General features: G+C 53.6%; 1 protein-coding gene across 4 annotated transcripts in view; it reads left to right on the top strand.

Moving 5' to 3' along the window:
• The first annotated feature begins 1,729 nt into the window (after window positions 1–1,729).
• Window positions 1,730–25,270, top strand: part of LOC140716333 (protein NDRG2-like) — a 35,490-nt gene continuing 11,949 nt past the window's right edge. For 2 of the 4 annotated variants that reach the window (XM_073028951.1, XM_073028950.1), the window contains exons 1-8: window positions 5,950–6,135; window positions 7,432–7,537; window positions 8,529–8,649; window positions 12,172–12,234; window positions 13,659–13,719; window positions 16,259–16,345; window positions 18,576–18,632; window positions 19,762–19,865. In XM_073028951.1, coding sequence (XP_072885052.1) covers window positions 6,115–6,135; window positions 7,432–7,537; window positions 8,529–8,649; window positions 12,172–12,234; window positions 13,659–13,719; window positions 16,259–16,345; window positions 18,576–18,632; window positions 19,762–19,865 — 620 coding nt within the window. In that variant the 5' untranslated portion in view covers window positions 5,950–6,114. Of the gene's footprint in view, window positions 1,775–5,949; window positions 6,136–7,431; window positions 7,538–8,528; window positions 8,650–12,171; window positions 12,235–13,658; window positions 13,720–16,258; window positions 16,346–18,575; window positions 18,633–19,761; window positions 19,866–25,270 lie in introns of those variants that run through there. The other 2 variants (XM_073028953.1, XM_073028952.1) reach the window with 2 other exon arrangements.

Raw genomic sequence — 25,270 nt, 5'->3', positions numbered from 1 at the left:
GTGTTGTTTAGGGTTGTCGAAGGAGAGGGAAGGGGTGGGTGTTGTTTAGGTTTGTGGAGGGAGTGGAGAGAGGGCGAGGGTGTTTAGGGTTGTGGAGGGAGAGGGAAGGGGGGAGGGTGTTGTTTGGGGTTGTGGAGTGAGAGTGTACAGGGGGAGAGTGTTTGGGGTTGTGGAGTGAGAGGGAAGAGGGGAGGGGGGAGGGTGTTGTTTGGGGTTGTGGAGTGAGAGGGAAGAGGGGGATTGTGTTGTTTGGGGTTGTGGAGTGAGAGGGAAGAGGGGAGGGTGTTGTTTAGGGTTGTGGAGTGAGAGGGAAGAGGGGGAGGGTGTTGTTTGGGGTTGTGGAGTGAGAGGGTACAGGGGGAGGGTGTTGTTTGGGGTTGTGGAGTGAGAGGGAAGGGGGGAGGGTGTTGTTTAGGGTTGTGGAGTGAGAGGGAAGAGTGGGAGGGTGTTGTTTAGGGTTGTGGAGTGAGAGGGAAGAGGGTGAGGGTGTTGTTTGGGGTTGTGGAGTGAGAGGGAAGAGGGGAGGGTGTTGTTTAGGGTTGTGGAGTGAGAGGGAAGAGGGGGAGGGTGTTGTTTTGGGTTGTGGAGGGAGAGGGAACAGGGGAGTGTGTTTGGGGTTGTGGAGTGAGAGGGAAGAGGGGGATTGTGTTGTTTGGGGTTGTGGAGTGAGAGGGAACAGGGGAGAGTGTTTGGGGTTGTGGAGTGAGAGGGTACAGGGGAGAGTGTTTGGGGTTGTGGAGTGAGAGGGTACAGGGGGAGAGTGTTTGGGGTTGTGGAGTGAGAGGGTACAGGGGGAGAGTGTTTGGGGTTGTGGAGTGAGAGGGTACAGGGGGAGAGTGTTTGGGGTTGTGGAGTGAGAGGGAAGAGGGGGAGGGTGTTGTTTGGGGTTGTGGAGTGAGAGGGAAGAGGGGAGGGTGGGTTTGTGGAGTGAGAGGGAAGAGGGGGAGGGTGTTGTTTGGGGTTGTGGAGTGAGAGGGAAGAGGGGGATTGTGTTGTTTGGGGTTGTGGAGTGAGAGGGTACAGGGGGAGAGTGTTTGGGGTTGTGGAGTGAGAGGGAACAGGGGGAGAGTGTTTGGGGTTGTGGAGTGAGAGGGAAGAGGGGGATTGTGTTGTTTGGGGTTGTGGAGTGAGAGGGAAGAGGGGGATTGTGTTGTTTGGGGTTGTGGAGTGAGAGGGTACAGGGGAGGGTGTTTGGGGTTGTGGAGTGAGAGGGAAGAGGGGGAGGGTGTTGTTTGGGGTTGTGGAGTGAGAGGGTACAGGGGGAGGGTGTTTGGGGTTGTGGAGTGAGAGGGAAGAGGGGGATTGTGTTGTTTGGGGTTGTGGAGTGAGAGGGTACAGGGGGAGGGTGTTTGGGGTTGTGGAGTGAGAGGGAAGAGGGGGATTGTGTTGTTTGGGGTTGTGGAGTGAGAGGGTACAGGGGGAGGGTGTTTAGGGTTGTGGAGGGAGAGGGAAGGGGGAGGGTGTTGTTTAGGGTTGTGGAGTGAGAGGGAAGAGGAGGAGGGTGTTGTTTGGGGTTGTGGAGTGAGAGGGAACAGGGGGAGGGTGTTTAGGGTTGTGGAGGGAGAGGGAAGTGGGGAGGGTGTTGTTTAGGGTTGTGGAGTGAGAGGGAACAGGGGGAGGGTGTTTGGGGTTGTGGAGTGAGAGGGAAGAGGGGAGGGTGTGAGAGAGGGAAGAGGAGGAGAGGTTTATGCAGAGTTAGTGACCCCCGTCTAATCCACCCCTCTCTCTGCAGGAAGCCCCCATCGCCGCTGCTATCCTCCTGGATGAAGGGCAGGTCAGTCCATCTCGCCAGCGTCCCAGCTCCCTCCCCTCCCCCTGCTCCGATGACACAGGGTCCCAGTGAGTCTCTGGCCAGGGGAGGGGTTTCGTTGAGGGGGGAGAGTGTCCGTGGACTTTAGGGATCCTGTGGCCGGGAAGAGTGTGGAATGAGCGGTGTTGTGAAGGGGTTAAGCTGTTGCCCGGGAGATGACTATGTCTCCAACTGCATGCTGACTGGAATTTGTGTGTGTGTGTGTGTGTGTGAGCCTCCCTTGGCATCAGGTCCCTCTCAGATGCCACAGACCCTCTGCTCGGGCCCCTTTTATTCCTGCCGGATTCTAGGTCCGGTTCCTTCCCTCTGCTAGGATACGGAATTCCTCGCCCAGGGTCCTGGCGGTGTGCGTGTTTAATCAGGCTGTAATCCGCAGAGCCTTAACTAGTAATCCAGTCACAGCTGCCTGCGCGAGAGGTCAGCGTGACTTTGTGCCTGTGTCATGTTCTGCTTCCCCACCTCCCCCCCTCGTCCCGCCCTACCCCAGTCTCCCCTCTCTGATCACACTGCTGATGCTGTTCCCCTCGCAGTTCGAGGTTCATTCAGGGGCGCCGACCACCTAGTCTGGCCGTGACTGGGGAGGGGTTAACCCCCTCGAGGCCAGTGGACTGAACTGTGGTGGGGAAGAGGGAATGAGACAGCACTGAAGAGGCTCAGAGTAGAGAGGATCGAGGGTGGGTGTGGAGGGAGGGAAATGTGGACCCTTCCCCACTCACTCTCACCCTCCCCCCTCCTCTCTGCACCTCCCTTGCTTGCCTCCCCCACTATCCTCTCTCTCCCCTCCTCTCTGCTCTCTTCTCCCTCTCCACGCCTCACCCCTCCTCCTCCCATCTCTTCCTACTGCACCTCTTCCACTCCTCAGTCCCTCCCCTACCTCCCTCAATCCCCTCCTCCTCTCCCCATTTCCCCAGTCCTCCATCTGCCTTCTGCAGCCCTCACAATCCCCCCGCGCCCCCTTGGCCTCTCCATCCCTCTCCCACACTCCTCCTTCTCACTCCAATGCTCCCCTTCTCTCTCTGTACCTCCACCCCTTTCCCTCTCCCACCTCCACCCCTTTCCCTCTCCCACCTCCACCCCTTTCCCTCTCTGTACCTCCACCCCTTTCCCTCTCCCACCTCCACCCCTTTCCCTCTCCCACCTCCACACCTACCCTCCCTCCCTCACACCTTCCCCTCTCTGTCCTAATGCTCCCTCTCTCCCCCCACATCTCCCATCTCTTCACCCCCATTCTATCAACCCCCTGCTCCATTGCTCCCCTCCCCCAGGTCTCCCTCTCTCCCCCCACCCATCGCTCTCTGAAACCCCCTCCTTTACCCCTCCCTCTCTCCCCCCTTTACCTCTCATCTTACCTCCACCCCCATACTATGTCCTCCTCCCTTCTCCCCTCCCTCCCCAGGTTTCCCTCTCTTTCAAACCCTCTCCTTCAACCCCTCCCCCACACCTCCCATCTCACTTCCGCCTCCTCTATCACACCCCTTCCTCCCTGCCCCACCACTTCCTCATCTCTCCCTCACCCCTCTTCCCACTCCAGATCTCTCCCTCAACTCGTACCTCCCACCTCCATGACCTCTTCTCCTCCCTGACCCGCCACTCTTCCTCTCTGTCCCCATCCCTCTCCCTCGCTCCTCCAAATATCGGCCTACCTCTCATCTCCCTCTCACCCCAGTATCTCTCCTCCCCGTCCCACTGCTCCCACTCACTCCCCATCCCTCCTCCTCTCTCCCTCAATCCTCCCCCTCCCTAAACCCTTCCCCTCTCTCACACCTCCCAACTCTCCTCCCTTCCTCAATGCCTCTCTCCCAGATCCCTCCCACTCTCCTCCCCACACCTCCCCTTTACCCCACATCTATCCACCTCTCTCTTCCCTCCCCACCTCTCCCCTCTCCCCCCTCCCCACCTCTCCCCTCTCCTCTCTCACCTCCTCCGCTCCTCCCCACACCTCTCTCTCTCCCTCTCCCCCCCTCTCTCTCTCTCTCTCTCTCACATGCACATACCCCCCTCATCTCCTCTCTCCCATCCCCCTCCCTCCCACTCCCCCACCTCCTGGAATAAAGCCCCCCTACTCATTTCCATCGGACAGGGAATTGAGAGGTCCGGGGGGTGGGGGTGGGTTTGTCACTGAACAGAGTTGAGGTTCGTCCAGTATGGGACAGTAAACCTCAGGAACTTATCCCTCCCCGACCACCCCCCTCTCTTCCCCTGTGGGATGGAGTCATGCACAGACCTCCTACTGGGAAAGGGGTGGGGTCTCCTGGGACTTCCATTGATATTATCTCCCATCTGAGGTGGGGGTGGGGGTTTTGGCAGGTTGGCTGTGGGAGCATGTGTTTCCTCCTGTGGGAGAACCTAGAACCAGGGGTCACCGTGTAAAAGTATGGAGGAGGGAGAGGGAGGGAAGGAGGGGAGGGAGAAGAGGAGGGAAGAGATGGGGAGGTGAGAGAGGGGAAGGGGGAGAGAGGGAGAAGGAACCATAGAACATTACAGCACAGAAACAGGCCTTTTAACCCTTCTTGGCTGTGCTGAACCATTTTTCTGCCTAGTCCCACTGACCTGCACCTGGACCATATCCCTCCATTCACCCCCCATCCATGTACCTGTCCAAGTTTTTCTTAAATGTTAAAAGTGAGCCCACATTTACAACTTCATCTGGCAGCTCATTCCACACTCCCACCACTCTGTGTGTGAAGAAGCCCCCCACATGTTCCCTTTAAACTTTTCCCCCTTCACCCTTAACCCATGTCCTCTGGTTTTTTTCTCCCCTAGCCTCAGTGGAAAAAGCCTGCTTGCATTCACTCTATCTATACACATCATAATTTTATACATCTCTATCAAATATCTCCTCATTCTCCTACGCTCCAGGGAATAAAGTCCTAACCTATTCAACCTTTCTCTGTAACTCAGTTTCTCAAGTCCCGGCAACATCCTTGTAAACCGTCTCTGCACTCTTTCAACCTTATTAATATCCTTCCTGTAATTCGGTGACCAAAACTGCACACAATACTCCAAATTCGGCCTCACCAATGTCTTATACAACCTCACCATTACATTCCAAGGAAGGAGGAGAGAGGGGGAAGGAGGGAGAAATAGGGAAGAGGAGAGAGGGGAAGAGGTGGGAAGAGGTGGGGAGAGAGGGGGAAGGAGGGAGAAGTAGGGAAGAGGAGAGAGGGGGAGAGGTGGGGAGAGAGGGGGAAGGAGGGGGGAAAGGAGGGTGTTAGGGAGAAAAGGATTGCAGGCAGAGAGAGAAAGGCAGATGAAGGAGTGAGGAAGGGTAAGGAATGAGAGAGGGAGAAGCAAGGAGAATGAGAAGGTGGGAAGCAGGGTTGACATTATGAGGAGGTTGTGATCCTGTTGAACAGGGAAAGCAGATTGGGGAGGGGCCGAGTGGTCTTTAATCCTGCCCATAATCAGTGTGTTCCTGCCCAGACCTGGTTTGGCTCCCCACGTGACTCTAGGTCAGGCCTGACCGATGCGTGTTGACCCCTTAAATGCCCTTTGACATTGCTGACCTGGTCAAGGGGCAAGGAGGGATAGGGGGAATAAATGCTGGCTTTGATTTTCAGGGTCGCGGGCTTGATTCTGCAGCTAGTGTTTCTGGGCAAACCTCCTGACCTGGGTCCCCCTCATCTTAAGGAGGTGGTTCAGGGGTTGAGTGGTAGGGCAGCCGAGGAGGGAGTCCAGTTCGTGGGGTGGGGGTGAGGCCTGAGGTAGAGAGTGAGGTAGAGAGTGGAGGGCTGCAGTGGGTGTGGAGGGTAGGAGTTGAGAGTGAGGGGGGATAGTGCAGGAGTTCTGAGGGAGCGAGAAGTGGAGAGAGGAGGGGGGTGAGGGAGGAGTATTGAGAGAGGGAGGGGAAGAGGAGGGAGCTGTGTATTCAACTGGGAGCCAAGACCTATATCTCAGTCCCTGTGCGACAGAGGTGGGAGATGCAAATGGTGTCCACCCACACCCCACTCCCCACTACTGTGTCCCACGCAGGTTGGTAGGGGTGGGGGCGGATTGAGGGAGAAAACAAGGTCCAAGGAGTCACCAGCGCACTGTCCCTGAAACCTGGGCCATTCCTGACCCAGAGAGTGGTCCCGGGCCTGGAACCAATCAGTAGGCTGGGGGGAGGAGACCGAGGCTGGTTTACTGACGTGTGTGTATGTGTGTGTGTGCGCGTGAGTGAGAGAAGGCAAGGGAGACAGACGGAGAAGGAAGCAGAGGAGAGAGAAGGAGAGAAAAGGAAAGAGAGAGAGAGAGGGAGAGAGAATCCTCCCTGCATTAACTATTTTGTCACAGCCAAGACTTCATCCCTCTTCGTGATTACGATGTTGGAACGCTGGTCTGGGGTGAGTACGACACCCCTGGACTTGGACTGGCACAAGGGAAGGCCCCCCTCCTCACCATCTCCCCTATAAACCCGGATGGGGCGGGTGGTGACTGAGATGCTGAGAATACTCGGTGACCTTGCACTGTCCTCTGGTTTTCCAGCTCCTGCCCCTCAGCCAGAGAGTGGGGAGGAAGGGGAACGGTGTGAGGGGGCCAAGGGGAGCTCTCCCCCTCCCACAGGCCGTTTCTCAAGGGGTTGTCTGGTGGGAGGAGTCGAGAGTTACCACAGGGAACCGGCAGGCAGGAGAGCAAAAACCTGATGCGGGGAGGGGGTCCCTGGGGAGGGAGACTGGCAGATGGGATCGATTGGCATGCAGGGGTGAGGCAGAGAGGGACAGAGAGAGAGACACGGGAGAGAGGTGATCAGAGATGGGGGGGGGAAGGGGAGAGTGAGGTGGGTAAGAGAGAGGGATGGGGAGAAAGAGGGGGGAGGGACAGAGATATAACAGTTGTGGAAAGAGAGCGAGGGGGCCAGAAAGAGAGGGAGGAAAGGTCAAAGGGACAGACAAGTAAAGGAAGAAAGAGAGAGATCTGGGGTCAGGGTGAGAGGGATAGAGAGAAAGGGGGAAGGGAGAGGGAGGCAGCGACAGGGAAAGAGAAAGAGTAAAAGAGGGTGGGGGGAGAGAGAGAGGGAGTTTTTGGTGAGAGGTGTATTAAACTCCCGGGATAAGCCGATAGTGAGAAGTGACTCAGGGAAAATCGACTTGCTGTTTGAGATGGTCAGTCAACCTTCAGAGGGGAATGTCACACCAGCAAGCAAATTCCCGGCTGGATGTGGTGGAGAGTGGGTGTGTCCAGGAGAGAGAGAGGGACAGAGGCAGAGAGAGGGAGAGGGAGAGAGAGAGACAGACAGACGGAGAGAGATGGAGAGAGAGCAGCAGAGAGGAAGGAGGTGCAGGGAGAGAGAGAGAGAGAGGGAGACAGCAGTACAGAGTAGCAATAGCAGAGAGGAAAGAGGCGCAGGGAGAGAGAGAGCAGCAGACTGGAAAGATGCAAGGAGCAGGAAGGAGAGAGAGGGAGCGAGTGAGTGAATGAGACAGACGGATGAATTTATAGGGCCAGCTTTTCCCTGCTATCAGATTAATTCCCTCACCAATTATATTTCTCTCCCTCTCTCTCCCTCTCTTCCTTTCTTCCGTCTCTATTCCTCTCCCTCCTCCCTTTCCCCTCCCGTTCTCTCTCCGCCTCCATCCACTCTCTCCTTTCTCTGTCCCCGTTTGCACCCCAACCCCCTTTCCTGCTCTTCCTTTCCCCAGGAGTATGATGTGGAGACTCCCTTTGGGTCTGTGCACGTGACCATCCATGGCTCCCCCCGGGGAAACCGCCCCGCTATCCTCACCTACCACGACGTTGGACTGAACCGTACGTGGGGAGAGCGCTGGGGAGGGGCAGAGGGGAGGGAGCAACGCAGGAGGGGTGGCAAGGGAGCCGCGCTGGCGATGGGCAGTGGGAAGGGGGTGCCAGGGAAGGGATGGTGAGGAGGGAATAGGAGCGAGGTGGGTTAGCGATGGTGATGGTACGAGGGGTGATTGATAAGTTCGTGGCCTAAGGTAGAAGCAGTCAATTTTAGAAAACCTAGCACATTTATTTTTCAACATGGTCCCCTCCTACATTTACACACTTAGTCCAGCGGTCGTGGAGCATACGGATCTTGGACCTCCAGAAAGTGTCCACAGCAGGAGTGATTGATAGGTTCGTGGCCTAAGGTGGAAGGAGATGAGTTAGTAACTTCAAACTTTCTGTATAATCACTCGAAGAGTTGAACTACATGTGGATGTAACGAGAGCTGTATAACTCATCTCCTTCTGCCTTAGGCCACGATCTTATCAATCACCCATCTGTGGACACTTTCTGGAGGTCCAAGATCCGTTTGCTCCACGACCGCTGGACTAAGTGTGTAAATGTAGGAGGGGACTATGTTGAAAAATAAATGTGCTAGGTTTTCTAAAATTGACTACTTCTACCTTAGGCCACAGACTTATCAGTCACCCCTCGTACAGCACTATGGGGGTACGAGCAAGGAGGAGGCACCGTGGGAGGGGCAGCGAGGAGGGAATGTTGCAGGCTGTGTGGGCAGTGAGGAAGGAAAGGCTGCGAGGAGGGAGCACTGCGGGGTGGGGTGTATCAAGCAGGAAATACTGAGACGGGAGGTCACACGTCGATGTTGGAGGACCACTGGGTTTGCCATTTCAATTTGGAGTCCTGGTGGGACAGGAGGTTGTGGGCTGAGCAAAGTCTGGTCCGCAGGGTTAGCGGGGAGGGGGAGTTGGGAATTGGGGTGTATGGAGGGAGGTTTCCTTCCTCCCTCACGGACTCATGGCCGTCTTCTTCCTCCACCCCCTCCCCTGCGCAGATAAGACCTGTTTCAACAGCCTCTTCAAGTTTGAGGACATGCTGGAGATCACCAAGAACTTTGTTGTATGTCACATCGATGCTCTCGGGCAACAGGAAGGAGCCGCCCCTTTCCCCACTGGGTAAGTAAGGCCCAAAGCCCAGGGCCCAGATTTGGATCCCGCCCCAATCTCTGCCCTCCCGAACGCAGCTTCCGCTCACCCCATGGAGGGAGCAGAACACAGTTGCCCTCGGCCCACTGACTCCCCGTCCTTTCCCTCCTGCCTTCTTGTGGATCGGAATCCCTATGTAGGCCTCACCCCACTGACCCTGGCCCACAGCCTGTGGAAGAAAGAGTGGGGGTCGGGGGCGAGGCCCAAATCGGAGTGTCGTCTATGGACCTGGAAGCCTGAGGTGAGTCCCGAGTCGGCACTGGGGAGATTCTTGTGCCATGAACTCCAAGGAAGGTGGCAGGCCTGAAACCTGGCTAATTTTGGGAGCCCAGAAATATGCCCACCTATGTGGATTACTACCGTCTCATATACCGAGATACAGAGAGAGTCAAAGATAACTACAGAACACAAGCAAGCACTTCAACCCATCTAGTATATGCCAAGTATTATCTACTTCTACTAATCCTAGAGCCTCCATACCCCTGCCATCCATATACCTATCCAAGCTTCTTCTGAATGTTACCAATGGACCCCCATCAACCGGTCCACTTGCAGTAAAGAATAATCCTCTCAGATTACCCTTAAATATTTCACCTTTCACCCTGAACCTATGACCTCCAGTTTTATTCTCACACAACCTGATGGGAAAAAAGAGCTTACAAGCACTCACCCTATCTATGCCCCTCATTATTTTTCAAAGTTCAAAGTAAATTCCACATTGAGATTAATTTTCTTGCGGGCACTCACAGTAGATACAAGAATTACATTAGAATCGATGAATGGCTGCACCTAACAGGATGGGCAAACAAACCGTGCAAATTAAAAAAAAAAGAGAGAAAAATAAACATACATACAATAAATAATCGAGAACATGAAGTGTCCTTGAAAGTGAGTCCAGGGTTTCTGGGAACAGGTCAGTGATGGGGAGAGTGAAGTTATCCCTTCTGCTTCAAGAGCCAGATGGCTGAGGGGTAATAACTGTTTCTGAACTTGGTGGCGTGGATTCAGAGGATGCCGTGCCTTCGTCCTGATAGCAGCGGGGTGAGGGGACAGCGCTCCGTACAGATGCGCTCAATGCCAGGGGAGGCTTTATCCTTGATAGTCTAGTCCGCACCCACTACTTTTTGTGGGCTTTCCGTTCAAGGGCATTGGTGTCTCCGTACCAGGCTGCGATGCAACCAGTCAATATCCTCTCCAGCACACGAATACAGAAGCTTGTCAAAGTTTTAGATGCCATATGCTAACTCTTTGCAAGCTTCAAAGAGGGTAGAGGTGCTGCTGTGCTTTCTTTGTTGCCGCACTCATGTACTGGAGCCAGGACAGACCCTTTGAAATGATAACACCGAGCAATTTAAACCTGCTGGGCCTCTCCACCTCAGATCCTCCGATGAGCGCTGGCTCACGGACCCCTGGTTCCCTCCTCCTCTGGTCGATAATCAGCTCCTTGGTCCTGCTGACATTGAGTGAGAGGTTGTTGTTGTGGTGGCACTCGGCCAGATTTTCAATCTCCCTCCTAACCTTTGATTAGGACAACGGAGTCATCGGCAGACAAATACGGCATTGACGCTGTGCTCAGCCCACAGTCATAGAGTGAGTGGAGCGGGGAGCCTCGTGGTGCGGAGAAGTTGTTGGCAATCCGAACTAGTGAGGAAGTTGAAGATCTAGGTCTTGGAGCTCATGAATTAGTTTTGAGGGGATGATCGTATTGAATGCTGAGCTGTAGTCAATGAAGAGCATTTCGTTCTGTCTAGACGATGCAGGGTTGAGTGAAGAGCGTATAGAAGGGTATCTACTGTCGACCTGTTGTGTTGGTAGGCAAACTGAAGCGGATCTAAGCTGTTCCTCTGCTCTGTGCATGTATATAGGAGCGCGTGCACCAACCTCCCTCCTGAAGTCACGCTGAGGGAAATGCTGTTATGATGTACTGTGATCTCCACCTCACCCTGGTAGGAAGAATTAAATGCGTGGACTGCTTTCTAAATGGGGTGAGAATCCAGCGATTCAGGATTCCCGCATGATTACATTACAGGTTGAGTCGGTAGTAAAGAAGACAAATGCAATAGACCAGAAGACGTAGCAGCAAATTAGGCCATTCAGCCCGTCGATTCTGTTCCATCCTTCAATCACTGTTTCTTTTTAACTCTGTTTTCCTGTCTTCTCCCTATAATCCTTAACCCCTTGTTGATCAAAACCCCTTCAATCTGTGCCTTAAATGCACCCATTGACGTAACCTCCTCCTCCCCTTATGGGAACAAACTCCACAGATTCACAAGTCCCTCCTCACCCGCATTATAAAGGATTATCCCTTTTTTCTGAAGCTGTGCCCTTGGATCCCAGATTATCCCACGAATTGAATCATCCTCTCCATGTTTGCTCTACCCAACCTTTTCAGCACCCTGTCGGTTGGCATTCGATGTCAGTATTCCGTAAGTGGAGAAAACCTGCTGAAAGTTTTTGAGAGGATTGCTCAGACCGCATCTGGAATATTGTGAGCCGTTTTGGGCCCCGTATCCAAGAAAGAAAGTTCTGACCCTGGAGAGAGTGCAGAGGAGGTCACAGGAATGTTTCTATAGATGAAAAGCTTAACGTATAAGGAGCCTTTGACGCCTCTGAGCCTGACCTCGACAAGAGTAGGATGGTGGGAGGGATCGTTTCGACACTGATCGGGTACTGCTAGGGCTGGATACAGCAGATGTGGAGAGGAAGATTGGGCCATGAAGGAAAGAGATTACAACCCAAGATCATTTCAGAGTCTAAACCCGTCCCTGGGACAGTGAGGAGGGAGCCTCACCCTGTGTCTGACCCTGTCCCTGGGAGTGTGTGACGGGACGGTGGGGAGGGAGTTTCACCCTGTGTCTGACCCTGTCCCCGGGAGTGTGTGACGGGACGGTGTGGAGGGAGCCTCACCCTGTGACTGACCCTGTCCCTGGGGGTGTGTGACGGGACGGTGCGGAGGGAGCCTCACCCTGTCTGACCCTGTCCCTGGGAGTGTGTGACGGGATGGTGTGGAGGGAGCCTCACCCTGTGTCTGACCCTGTCCCTGGGAGTGTGTGAGGGGACGGTGTGGAGGGAGCCTCACCCTGTGTCTGACCCTGTCCCTGGGAGTGTGTGACGGGACGGTGTGGAGGGAGCCTCACCCTGTGTCTGACCCTGTCCCTGGGAGTGTGTGACGGGACGGTGTGGAGGGAGCCTCACCCTGTGTCTGACCCTGTCCCTGGGAGTGTGTGAGGGGACGGTGTGGAGGGAGCCTCACCCTGTGTCTGACCCTGTCCCTGGGAGTGTGTGACGGGACGGTGTGGAGGGAGTCTCACCCTGTGTCTGACCCTGTCCCTGGATGATGGGACGGTGTGGAGGGAGTCTCACCCTGCCTCTGACCCTGTCCCTGGGAGTGTGTGACGGGACGGTGTGGAGGGAGTCTCACCCTGCCTCTGACCCTGTCCCTGGATGATGGGATGGTGTGGTTTTAGCTTCTGATGTGTGTTTTTCTCCCAGGTACCAGTACCCTTCGATGGAACAGCTCTGTGAGATGTTAACCTGTGTACTACAGTACTTCAAGTAAGTTTTGTCCGGTGCTGCATCCAAGCTTCTCCTGAGCCGCTGTCTGGCCACCTTTGTCCACAACTGGGTGATCACCTCTCGTCCCTGATCCCCTGCTCTCCAGAGGCTGGCAAGGTCCTGAAGAGGAAGGCAGAGGAATTCCTGGAGTGGTTACAGGAGAGAGCTTAATCCCATGGAGATCCGGATCTTTAAAGGCTGATGGAAGGGGGTTGGGGGTGTCTGAGCGCTGAAGTAGGCGGGTAACTGATGAGGATATATTCTCACTGAGGGGTAGAGGGCTGAGGAGGCATCGGAATGAAGGAAGTCAGCAAAGGAACGAGAGATCGAGGGTGTGGAGAAAGAAGGGGTAGTGAAGAAGGGGGAAGAGAGGGGTGTGGAGATAGAAAGGTGAGTGAAGAAAGGGATGAACTGAGGACAGAGAGAGAGAGAAAGCTGAATGGAGATAGGCTGTGGAGAGAGGGTGGAGTGAGGTGAGGGGCATTTGGAGGGGAAGTGAGAGAGAGTGAAGGAAGGCGGAATGGAGGGTGGGGTTTGAGGAGAGAGAGAGAGGGAGTGGAGATGAGGGAGTGAGGAGAGGGAGGGGAGTGTTAGGTGGAGTGGAGAAAATAGAGGGGGTAGTTAGACAGGAAGAAGGTAGAGAGGAAAGTGGTGGGGAGAGAGGGAGGGGAAGTGAAGCAAGAGAGGTGAAGAGAGAAAGAGGGAGGAGGTGGAGAGAGATGGAGGGGATGAGGTGAGGAGGAGGGGTGGTGAAAAGAGAGCATTTGTGCAGTTAGACAGAGAGAGCATAAGTGAAGGATGAGTGGAAAGAGGGAGAAGTGCTGGGATTCAAACGAGAGAAAGTAAGACATAGGGAATGAATGGAGGGGACTGGAGGGGTGTGGAGGGAGAGTAATGGGTCGAAAGAGAGCGGTTGGGGCAAAGGTGGGGTAATCAGATTGCGAGTGAGAGTGATGGGGATATGGGAGAAGGGAAGGGGGATGATAGGGAGGGAAAGGAACAGATGAAAGGAGGAATGGAGAGAATTTCCTCTCCTCTCCCACCCCCCACCCAACCCATGTGCCCTTCCCTTCCAGAGATCCATCGACCTGTAGCTCCTGGTTTGGGTTGGGTAATGGAGTTGGGGGGGTGGGGGTGTTAATTCCCTCCAGGATCTTGAGGCTGATATTTTAACTCAGTGGGAGGATAGTGTGAGGATCGGGCTCAGGAACGAGGGGTGGTGTCCACAGTGGGAGGGGGATTGGGGGTAGAAAGGGGGGCGGTTCTCTCACTGCAGTGTGGAGGCTGGCACAGAAGCCGAGAGTCAGGGCCACTACAAAGCTCAAATCAGCACGAGGAGGGTTTCTGGGGGGGGATTAGAGTGGGTGATGAAAGATGTAACTATGGTGGGAAGGATATTTCAACCCGTCTGTCTCTCTCCCCAGCTTCCGGAGTATTATCGGAGTGGGAGTGGGAGCTGGTGCCTACATCCTGGCCATGTTCGCGGTGAGTCTTGCTGAGACGTGTGAATTTCTGTTCCTTCTCCATACCCCCTGGCCCCTCGCCCACGACTCCTCACTCACTCCCCCTCTACACCCACCTAGTCTCCCTCACCATTCCCACCACCCTCTCCCTCCCCCTTCTGCTCCATCTAAAAGGCACGGATAGCAGGCTCAGGGAACCTCGATTTTCAAGCGATATTGAGGCCCTGATTTTAAAAAAAAATTAGGTGCATGGTAGCTATAGGTGAGCAAATGAGGTACTTCAGGTGTATAAGAAATGCAAGAGAACATTTAAGAAGGCATGCAGTTGCTCCAGCAGACAAGGTGAAGGAAGATCTCAAGGTATGTGATGAGCAAAATGATAACATGGCCGGCCAGTAGTGTTCGAATCCAGCCGGTTCCTTGCATGCAAGGTCGAGCGTCAAGCTAACCACTCAACCTCGTGAAAACAGACAATTGCTAAAGAAATGGCAAGGTTGCTGCCCAATGTACCACCACAACAGCAAAACGATAACAAGGGACAAAGTTGGTCCTTTGGAAGTTCAGAATGGTATCTATGCACGCAGCCAAAAGAGACGGGAAGATCTTAAATGGATTTTTTTGCCCCTGTATTTACGCGAAAGATGGGCATAGAGTCTATAGAAGTGAGGCAAAGCAGCAAAGAGGTAATGGACTCTATTCAGAGGCGGAGGTGTTTGCTGTCTTGAGGAAAACTGGTGTGGATAAATGTGATCCTTCAGAGGGAGACTGGTGCAGAAGTTGCAGGAGTCCCAGCAGAGATATTTAAAATATCCTTAGCCACGTGTGAGGTGCCAGAGGCCTGGAGGATAGCCAATGTTGTTCTGCTGTTCAAGAGAGGCTCTAAAAATAGACCACAAAATTATTGGCTGGGGAGCTTGAAATCAGTTGTTGAAAGGTATTCTAAAGGACTGTATTTATGAGTACTTGGATAGGCAGGGACTTATTAGAGGTAGTCAACATGGCTTTGTGCATGGTAGGTCACGTCCAACCAATCTTTTTCAGGGAAGTTACCAGGAAAGTTGATGAAGGCAAGGTAGTGGATGTTGTCTGCATGGGCCTTAGGAAAGCCTTTGACAAGGTCCCACGTGGGAGATTGGTCGGGAAGGTTCAGTTGCTTGGCATTCAAGATGAGGTAGTAAATTGGATTAGACAGTCGGTTTGCGAGAGAAGCCAGAGGGTGGTGGTAGATGGTTGCCTCGTTGACTGAAGGCCTGTGACCAGCGGAGTGCCGCAGGGATTGGTGCTAAGTCTGTTCTTGTTTATCATCGATATCAATGATCTGGCTGACAATGTGGTTAACTGGTTCAGCAGATTTATGGGTGACACCGAGATTGGGGGTGTGGTGACAGTGAGGAAAGCTATCATGGCTTGCGGCGGGATCTGAACGAGTTGGAAAACGGGCTGAAAAATGGCAGATGGAATTTAATGCAGACAAGTGCGAGGCGATGAACTTTGGGAAGACAAACTAGGGTAGGACTTACATGGTGAGCGGTAGGGCACCGAGGAGTACGGTATAAGAGGGATCTGGGAATCCTTGCGAGTGGTGTCACAGTTAGATAGGGTCATAAAGAAAGCTTTTGGCACATTGGCCATCATAAATGAATGTATTGAGTACAGGAATTGGGATGTTATGTTGAAGTTGTATACGACGTTGGTGAGGCCTGATTTGAAGTATTGTGTACATTTTTGACCAGCTGCCTACAGGAAAGATATAAATAAGGTTGAAAAAGTACAGAGAGAATTTACAAGCATATTGCCTTGACTCGAGGACCTGAGTTATCTGGAGAGTTTGAATTATGGGAAGATTTGATAGGGGTATACAACATTATGACGGGTATAGAGAGGGTAAATGTAGACAGATTTTTCCCACCGAGCTTGGGTGGGACTAGAGCTTAAGGTCATGGGTTGAGGGTGGAGGGCGAAATGTTTAAAGGGCAACGTGAGGGGGATTCACTCAGAAGGTGGTGGGAGTGAGTGATGAATCGTAAGCAGAAATGGCGGATGCTGGATCAATTTCAACACTTTGGAACAACACGTGGATGGGAGGGGCATGTAGGGGTATGGTCTGGGTGCAGGTTGATGGCACCGTGCAGATTAATAGATTGGCATGGACTGGATGGTAGGGCCTGTAGGTGCTCTATGACACTATGACACCTCCTTCTCCCATTTCCCCACCCACTCCCCTCTCTCTATCCCCCTTACTCTCACACCTCAACTCTCTGCCTTCCTCCCTGATCCCTCCACTCCTCCTCCTCTGTCTCCTCTCTCCCTCTCACTCTTCCCCCTTGCTTTCCCCCTCCACTCACTGCCTTCCTCCCTGCCCATTCCAGTCCCTAACCCCACCCTTCCCCTCCCCATACTTCTAGCTATGTACCTCTGAAGCTCACCGCCTGCCCCTTTAACCCCTCATGACCCTTGCTCACCCACGCGTGCGCTCCCGCCCTGCCTGATGTGATGGGAGGGGTGTGGGGAACACCTGCACTGGGCCATGTGGCTGAATCCCCACCCTGTCCTTCACACAGAAGTTCAACCCCGATCTCGTGGAGGGGCTGGTCCTCCTGAACATTGACCACAACGCCAAGGGATGGATAGACTGGGCGGCATCGAAGGTAAGGCCAGGGTGTGGGTGGGGACCACTGCGGGACATCGACAGATATCCAAGAGTTGGGAGCAGGCTGGGGTCTAATCCAGGGGTAAGGCCAGGGTGTGGGTGGGGACCACTGTGGGGCATCGACAGATATCCGAGAGTTAGGAGCAGGCTGGGGTCTAATCCAGGGGTAAGGCCAGGGTGTGGGTGGGGACCACTGCGGGGCATCGACAGATATCCGAGAGTTGGGAGCAGGCTGGGGTCTAATCCAGGGGTAAGGCCAGGGTGTGGGTGGGGACCACTGCGGGGCATCGACAGATATCCGAGAGTTGGGAGCAGGCTGGGGACTAATCCAGGGGTAAGGCCAGGGTGTGGGTGGGGATCACTGCGGGGCATCGACAGATATCCGAGAGGTGGCAGCAGGCTGGGTAATCCAGGGGTAAGGCCAGGGTGTGGGTGGGGACCACTGCGGGGCATCGACAGATATCCAAGAGTTGGGAGCAGGCTGGGGTCTAATCCAGGGGTAAGGCCAGGGTGTGGGTGGGGATCACTGCGGGGCATCGACAGATATCCAAGAGTTGGGAGCAGGCTGGGGTCTAATCCAGGGGTAAGGCCAGGGTGTGGGTGGGGATCACTGCGGGGCATCGACAGATATCTGTGAGGTGGCAGCAGGCTGGGGTCTAATCCAGGGGTAAGGCCAGGGTGTGGGTGGGGATCACTGCGGGGCATCGACAGATATCTGTGAGGTGGCAGCAGGCTGGGGTCTAATCCAGGGGTAAGGCCAGGGTGTGGGTGGGGATCACTGCGGGGCATCGACAGATATCCGAGAGTTGGGAGCAGGCTGGGGTCTAATCCAGGGGTAAGGCCAGGGTGTGGGTGGGGATCACTGTGGGGCATCGACAGATATCCGAGAGTTAGGAGCAGGCTGGGGTCTAATCCAGGGGTAAGGCCAGGGTGTGGGTGGGGACCACTGCGGGGCATCGACAGATATCTGTGAGGTGGCAGCAGGCTGGGGTCTAATCCAGGGACAAGATCAGCTGTATGTAGGGACCACTGCGGGACACAGGCAGGCATCTGGGAGGGAGATCCAAGCTAGGAACTAATCCATGGGTTAGGGAGTTATAAAATAGTAGGACTTGCAAGTTAGAGTCTAACCTAAGGGATCAGGGGGTTATGTGTAGACTAACAGGAAACCTGGACTGAGTCACATGCCGGAATCTAAACGGTGTACGGGGTGGGGAGGAAGTTTATTTTTTATTTTTTTATTTTTCAGTATTTTTATTCAGAAGAAAAAACAAGATTTACAGAGTGCAACACATAGATACATCCCAACAGAACTTGTGTACATCCATATATTGTAATAAAATTGATCAAAATGTTATAGCACAACACATAACGGTTTACCACTCCGTAATCAAAAACTTAAAGATAGGTCATACATCATAAAATAAATTTTTTATATTAAAAAAAGTCAACCCCCTACCAACTACCAAAGAAAATAGCTGATGGATGATAATGGATAATTAGAAAAAAAAACATTCGCCTAAGAAGAGAAGATAGAAATATACATAAAAGTCTGTGCACTGTTAAGCTTTATAAATTGGAAAAGTAATTTAGGAAAGGTTAAAAGATTGCGTAACGGCTGGAATCTGATGCAGGGTTCAGGGCTTCACTTTATCGGGTGCGGGAGTGGAACCCGGCCTGGTCTTCTGCTGCTGTAGCCCATCTGCGTCAAGGTTCAACGTGCTGTGCATTCAGAGATGGTCCTTTGCCCTGTCAGCTTGAACCGGTCTGGTTATTCTCCTGACCCCTCTCACTAAAAAGGCAGTTTTGCAAACAGAACCTGCACTCACTGGATTTGTTTTTTTTGTGTTTTTTCGCACCGTTCTCAGTAAACTCTAGGGTCTATTGTGCATGGAAGTCCCAGGAGTTCAGCAGTTTCTGAGATACTCCAACCTGGCACCAACTATCCATGGTTAAAGTCACGTTTATCATCTGATGTTTGCTCTGGACAACAACTGAATCTCTTGACCATGTCCGCATGCTTTTATGCATCGAGTTGCTGCCACCTGATTGGCTTATTCGATATTTGCATTAGCGAGCAGGTGGACAGAATATAGTGGCCACTGACTGCATTCAGGCCAGGGGTGCTGGAGGTGGGCAGGGGTTTATATATAGAATAACAGACCCCCAGGAGTGGATTACATGCTGGGATCTAACCGGGCTTTAATCTCCTGTGACTTTGATTTCAGATCTCGGGTCTGACCAGCTCCCTGAGTGACATGATCCTTGCCCACCTCTTCAGTCAGGTAAGTGTTTTTTGATGATGGTTTTCACTCGCTCCGCACCCCCCCACCCTCCCACACCAACCCCACAGTTGATTGTGTGTTTGTGTGTGTTTTGTCCCCAAGGGTCACTGCTCCCTTCAACTTCACCCACGGCCTCTTTCCGCCCCCCCCCCCCCGTCAGTCTCTTCAACTACCTCATCACCTTTCCTCCACGAGGACCCGAAGTAACTTCTCAAATGTTTTCTGGTGCCTGAAGTTTTTTCTCTTTCTTTGTGACTGCCTGGAATTCATTGCCCTCTGACGGGCATCCCAATCTTCTCACCGTGCACGTACACACGCAGAGGTCAGGATCGAAACCCGCGTCTGAGGAGGTACGAGGCAGGAGAGCTAACCGCTGTACCACCCCAGAAAAAGGAGAGAATTTGACCTCTGCTCCTTCTTGCTCTCCAACCTGCCTCCCTCCCCACATCTCCCCCAATCCCATTCTATCAGGGTCGACCATCTACCCCAGCCCCAGCCCCCTGCATCATCTCTGTCTCCCCCCTCACATCCAAAACTCACGGGCACATCTCCCTCCGGGGCTGAGGGAAGAGAGAATTCCAGAGATTCAGCTTCCTCCGATGGGGATGGAAGGAAGAATTTCTCCCCATCCCCATTCTGAACAGTTGACCACTTATTCTGAGTTGCAGAGCCTCTGGGATATCCCGGTCCGGGAGAATCCGCGTACGTACCCCAAATTGCCGCACCCGGGGAGCATTTTCAGTTGGATCACCGCTTGTTCTCCTGAACCCCAGAGAGTGCAAGTCCAGTCTGCATAACCTCTCCTCATGGGACAGGCCCCTACCCCTACCCCTGTCCCTGTCACTGATCGAGAGAAACTTCACTGCACTCTCTGTCATACATTTTGCATTCCTTTGGTAGGGAGGCCGGACCTGTACAAAATATTCCTGCGACTGTCTCCCTGGGGCCCTAACTCAATGGAACAGGATCCCTCCCCTCCTATACACCCTCCATCACCTCTCATAGGAGGAGGCCAATCAGCCCATCACTCCTGCAAGCCCACATGAGGGCATCTCTGCCTTCCTGCAGACATTAATTTCCTGACCATTTTGTTCTTCACTCTATACCCCCCCCCCCCCCACCACTTCAGGAGGAAATGTCAAACAACTGTGAGCTGGTGACCACCTACAGGGCCCTCCTCACCGACAACCGTTTTCTGGGCAACGCCGAACACTTCTGGAATGCTTACAACAGGTGACCAGGCGCGCGAGACGCTGGGATTGTGGAGCCGGGGCGCAGGGGAGGGCAGGGTTCTGCGGGAAGGAGCGAGCATGGGGTTGGTGAACAGGAAGCTAAGCAGGCGAAGGGTCTCCGTGATTTCTGGAGCTCCACTCCGCTCCCCTCCCCACCTCACGTCCCAGAGATGTATGGGTCATTGGGAAATGTCCACAGCTCCACTCAGTGTGTGAGGGAGAAGTGGAATTTGGGGCGGGAGGAGATGCTGGGAGTGTGGGGGTAGAATGGGTCTTGATGGAATTTAAAAAAAAATCAAAAACAGAGTTTATTCATGGTGCGACTATATACACGTGAAAAAAACATTATTAAACTACTCTTTACTTCCATGTGATGTAAACGTGAAAAAAACCTCACAAATACACATAGGTCCACCCCACCCCACCTCATTACTCACCATTACTCCCCACTCCACCCCACCCTGCTCCTCCTCACCCCACCCAACTCCACCCCACCCCACCTCATTACTCCCCACTCCACCCCACTCTGCTCCTCCTCACCCCACCCAACTCCACCCTACCCCACCTCACCCCACTCCATCCCACTACTCCCAACCTCACCCTGCCCCACTCCATCCCACTACTCCCCAACCCACCTCACCCCATCTTGCCCCACTCCGCTCCACCTCACTCCACTCCGCTCCACCTCACCCCACCACACTCCACCCTACCCTACCTCACCCCACCTTGCCCCACTCCGCTCCACCTCACTCCACTCCGCTTCACCTCACCCCACCACACTCCACCCTACCCTACCTCACCCCACCTTGCCCCACTTGGCTCCACCTTACCACACCTCACCTCATCCCTCCCCAGCCTACCTCAACCCACTCCAACCCACCTTACCCCACTCCACCCCATCTTACCCGACCTCACCCCTCCTCCACCCCACTACTCCCCAGCCCACTCCACCCCACCCCTCCTCACCACAGCTCATCCCACCGACACCTCCCCACCCCTGCCCTCCTCACCCCATTGCACTCTTCTCCACCCCACCTCTCCCTCTCTACCCGACCTCATCCCTCCCTACCCCAACTCAGTCCACCCCACCGCTCCACATCTCACCCCACTCCTACCGCACCCCACCCCATCTCACTATGCCACTCCTCCCCTCCCCTCTCTATACCCACCCCACACCCCACCCCACCATCCCCACCTCACCTCACCCCACCCCACCATCCCCACCCCATCTCACTATGCCACTCCTCCCCTCCCCTCCCTATACCCACCCCACACCCCACCCCACCATCCCCACCTCACCTCACCCCACCCCACCATCCCCACCTCACCTCACCCCACCCCACCTCACCCCACCTCACCTCACCCCACCCCACCTCGCCCCACCCCACCTCACTGCACCCCTCCTTTACTCCACCCCACCCTGGCTCAAAAACACTCTGATTTAGGTTTATTATCACTGACAAATGCCCCGAAATGTGAAGTTTGCAGCAGTGGAGTGCAAGTCTTTGAAAATCACCACAATTAATAAGTAAATAAATGCATCCATAGAGCAAAACAGGAAAAGAACGGTAGAGTTCATGGGTCCATGAACCGTTCATAGATCTGATGGCGGAGGGTAAGAAGCTGGTCTTTTGTCTCCTGTACCTCCTCTTCGATGGCAGCATCGCACCAGGTGGTGAAATTCAAATAATGGATGCCCCGTTCTTGAGACACCACCTTTTGAAGATGTCCTCAAAGGTGGGAGGACGTGCTCGTGATGGAGCTGGCTGAGCCTAAATCCCTTTGTAGCCTTTTCCGATCCTGTGCATTAGAGCTTGCGTACCGGGCAGTGATGCAGCCGGTCCGAATGTGGTGACACACCCAGTCTCTTCAGACTCCGAATGAAGTGTTCCTGATGAAGTGTCTCTGGGATGATGGCCCTCCCATTGTTCGAGCAGCTTCTCCACCCACCTCAGCGCCTCCGCGTGCGGCAGTGGGAGGAGCCCGAGCTGTGGCCCTTCCCCAGCAAGCCTTCGCATTGGCTGTACCGAGCTCCAGCGCCTCCCTGTGCCAGTCGGCAGCATTCCTCCGCACTCTTCTCGCTGGGCTGGAAGACCAACTAGTTTTCAGCAGACCAAACATCGTCTGTCCCCGAGTAAATCACCTTCTGGCAGCTGAATGTCTGTCTTGGTGTGTGACCCCAAGGACAGCCTGTAGATCAGAGAGTGCTCTGTAAGACAGCGACTGGGACACGGACATCTTCATACCCCCTTAGCAAATCCACGGTCTGTAAAGAGGGAGATGATCGTTTCTGAACAGAGAACGTGGGCAGTGGGAGATGTGTTGTCTGCAGAGGAAGGCGCAATTGGGAGGGCATCTTACACTGCAGGCCTCCCTTAAACCAACCGGGACCTTGTCCTCCACACGAAACCCACAGGCACCCCAATCCCCACACTAAACCCACCGGGACCCTGTCCCCCACACTAACCCCACCGGGACCCCCTTTTCACACACTAAACCCACCGGGACCCTGTTCCCCACACTAAACCCACCGGGACCCCGTTCCCCACACTAAACCCACCGGGACCCCGTCACCCACACTAAACCCACCGGGACCCCGTTCCCCACACTAAACCCACCGGGACCCCGTTCCCACACTAAACACACCGGGACCCTGTCTCCCACACTAAACCCACCGGGACCCCGTTCCCCACACTAAACCCACCGGGACCCCCGTCACCCACACTAAACCCACCGGGACCTTGACCTCCATACCAAACCCACTGGGATCCCGTTCCCCACACTAAACCCATCGGGACCCCGTTCCACACACTAAACCCACCGGGACCCCCGTTCCACACACTAAACCCACTGGGATCCCGTTCCCCACACTAAACCCATCGGGACCTTGTCCTCCATACCAAACCCACTGGGATCCCGTTCCCCACATTAAACCCACCTGGACCCCGTTCCCCACACTAAACCCACCGGGATCCCGTTCCCCCACACTAAACCCACCGGGACCCCGTCCCCCCCACATTTCCTCAAAGGATTCCGCAGGTTTGTCAGGCAGGACGCTCCCTTAAGGGAACCATGCGGATTTTGGCCCGTTTTATCATGAGCCCCCAAGTACCCTGGGACCTCATCCTTAACAATCGACTGCAACATCTTCCCAACCACTGAGGTCAGGTTAACTATAACATCCTTTCTTCTGCCTCCCTCCCTTCTTGAAGAGTGGAGTGACATTTGTAGTTTGCCAGTCCTTGCCAGAGTCTAGCGAGTCTTGAAAGATCATTACTAAATACCTCCATAGTTTCTTCAGCCACACCTTTCAGAACCCTGGGATGTAGTCAGTCTGGGCCAGGTGACTTATCCACCATCAAACCTTTCAGATTCCCAAGCACCTTCTCACTAGTAAAAGCGATTGCACTCACTTCTGGGCCCTGACACTCTCGAACTTCTGGCAAACTGCTAGTGTCTTCAACAGTGATACAAAATACTTACTCAGTTCGTCTGCCATTTCCTTGTCCCCTATTACTTCCTCGCCGGGGTTGTTTTCCAGTGGTTCAATATCTCTCACCTCTATTTTACTCTTAATATATCTGTAAAAAAACTTTTCACGTCCTCTTGGATTATTGGCTAGCTTACCTTAATATTCCATCTTTTCCTGCCTTATGACTTTTATTCAGTTGCTTTCTGTTGGTTTTTAAAAACATTCCGATCCTCAGCTTGCTTACCAAGTTAATCAAGCTCCAAACCCTGGGTCTCTGTAGCCCTCTACAACTGGATGCCTGGCTTCCTCATCAGTCAGTGCGGTTCAGAAACAACGTCTCCTCCTCGCTGACAAGGAACTCTGCTGCACCTCAAGAATGCATGCTAAGCCCACTCATGGATTGTGTGGTTAGGCACAGCTGAAACACCCTCTATAAATCTGCCGGTGACGCAACTATTGTTGGCAGAATTTCAGATGGCTATGAGGAGGTGTACAGAAGTGAGATAGATAAGCTGGTTGAGTGGCGTTAAAGCAACAACCTTGCACTCAATGCCGGTAAGACCAAGGATTTGATTGTGGATTTAAGGAAGGGGAAGTCGAGGGAACACACACCAGTCCTCGTTGAGGGATCAGCAGTGGAAAGGGAGAGCAGTTTCATGTTCGTGGGTGTTGACATGTCTGAATATCTGTCGTGAGACCAGCATATTGATGCAATTATACAGAAGGCACAACAGTGGCTGTACTTGAGGAGACTTGGAATGTCACCAAAGACACCCGCAAATTTCTACAGATGTACCATTCTGACTGGTTCCGCCACTGTCTGGTGTGGAGGGGCCACTGCACAGGATTGGAAAAAAAGATACAGAAAGGTGGTAACTCAGTCAGATCCATCACCGAGGAAATCTCCAAAAGGCCATGCCTCAAAAGGTGGCATCCATCATTAAAGACCCCCATCACCCAGGACACGCCCTCTTCTCATTGCTACAGGAACCCGAAACACACACACGCAACGTTTTAGGAACAGTTTCTTCATTCACTTTCCGAATGGACAATGAACCCATGTACACCATCTATTTTCTTATTTTGCACTACACATTTAGTTTATTTTTAATATGTATTTCTTATTATAATTTATAGTTTTTTAAATCTACTGCAACATACTGCTACTGCAAAACGACATATTGCATGACATATTCTGGAGATACTAAACCTGGTTCTTCTCTGTTCACAATACCATTTCAGTGTTATCTCTCACCCTATCCTATCTCCCTCCCTGCCCATTCTCTCACTCCCCCATCACTCTCACCCTCCCCATCTCTGTGTCTCCTCCACCATCTCTCTGTCCCTCTCGATCTCTCTCTCTCTCACCCCATCTCTCTCTGTCCCTCTCGCTCTCTCTCACCCCATCTCTCTCTGTCCCTCTCGATCTCTCTATCTCTCACCCCATCTCTCTCTGTCCCTCTCGATCTCTCTATCTCTCACCCCATCTCTCTCTGTCCCTCTCGCTCTCTCTCACCCCATCTCTCTCTGTCCCTCTCGATCTCTCTCTCACCCCATCTCTCACTGTCCCTCTCCATCTCTCTCCCCATCTCTCTCTGTCCCTATCGATCTCTCTCTCTCACCCCATCTCTCTCTGTCCCTCTCGATCTCTCTATCTCTCACCCCATCTCTCTCTGTCCCTCTCGATCTCTCTCTCACCCCATCTCTCTCTGTCCCTCTCGATCTCTCTATCTCTCACCCCATCTCTCTCTGTCCCTCTCGATCTCTCTATCTCTCACCCCATCTCTCTCTGTCCCTCTCGATCTCTCTATCTCTCACCCCATCTCTCTCTGTCCCTCTCGATCTCTCTATCTCTCACCCCATCTCTCTCTGTCCCTCTCGATCTCTCTCTCTCACCTCATCTCTCTCTGTCCCTCTCCATCTCTCTATCTCTC

Source organism: Hemitrygon akajei, chromosome 25 (genome assembly GCF_048418815.1).
Source record: "Hemitrygon akajei chromosome 25, sHemAka1.3, whole genome shotgun sequence".
Taxonomy (NCBI): domain Eukaryota; kingdom Metazoa; phylum Chordata; class Chondrichthyes; order Myliobatiformes; family Dasyatidae; genus Hemitrygon; species Hemitrygon akajei.
This window is presented reverse-complemented; position numbering and strand designations above follow the sequence as displayed.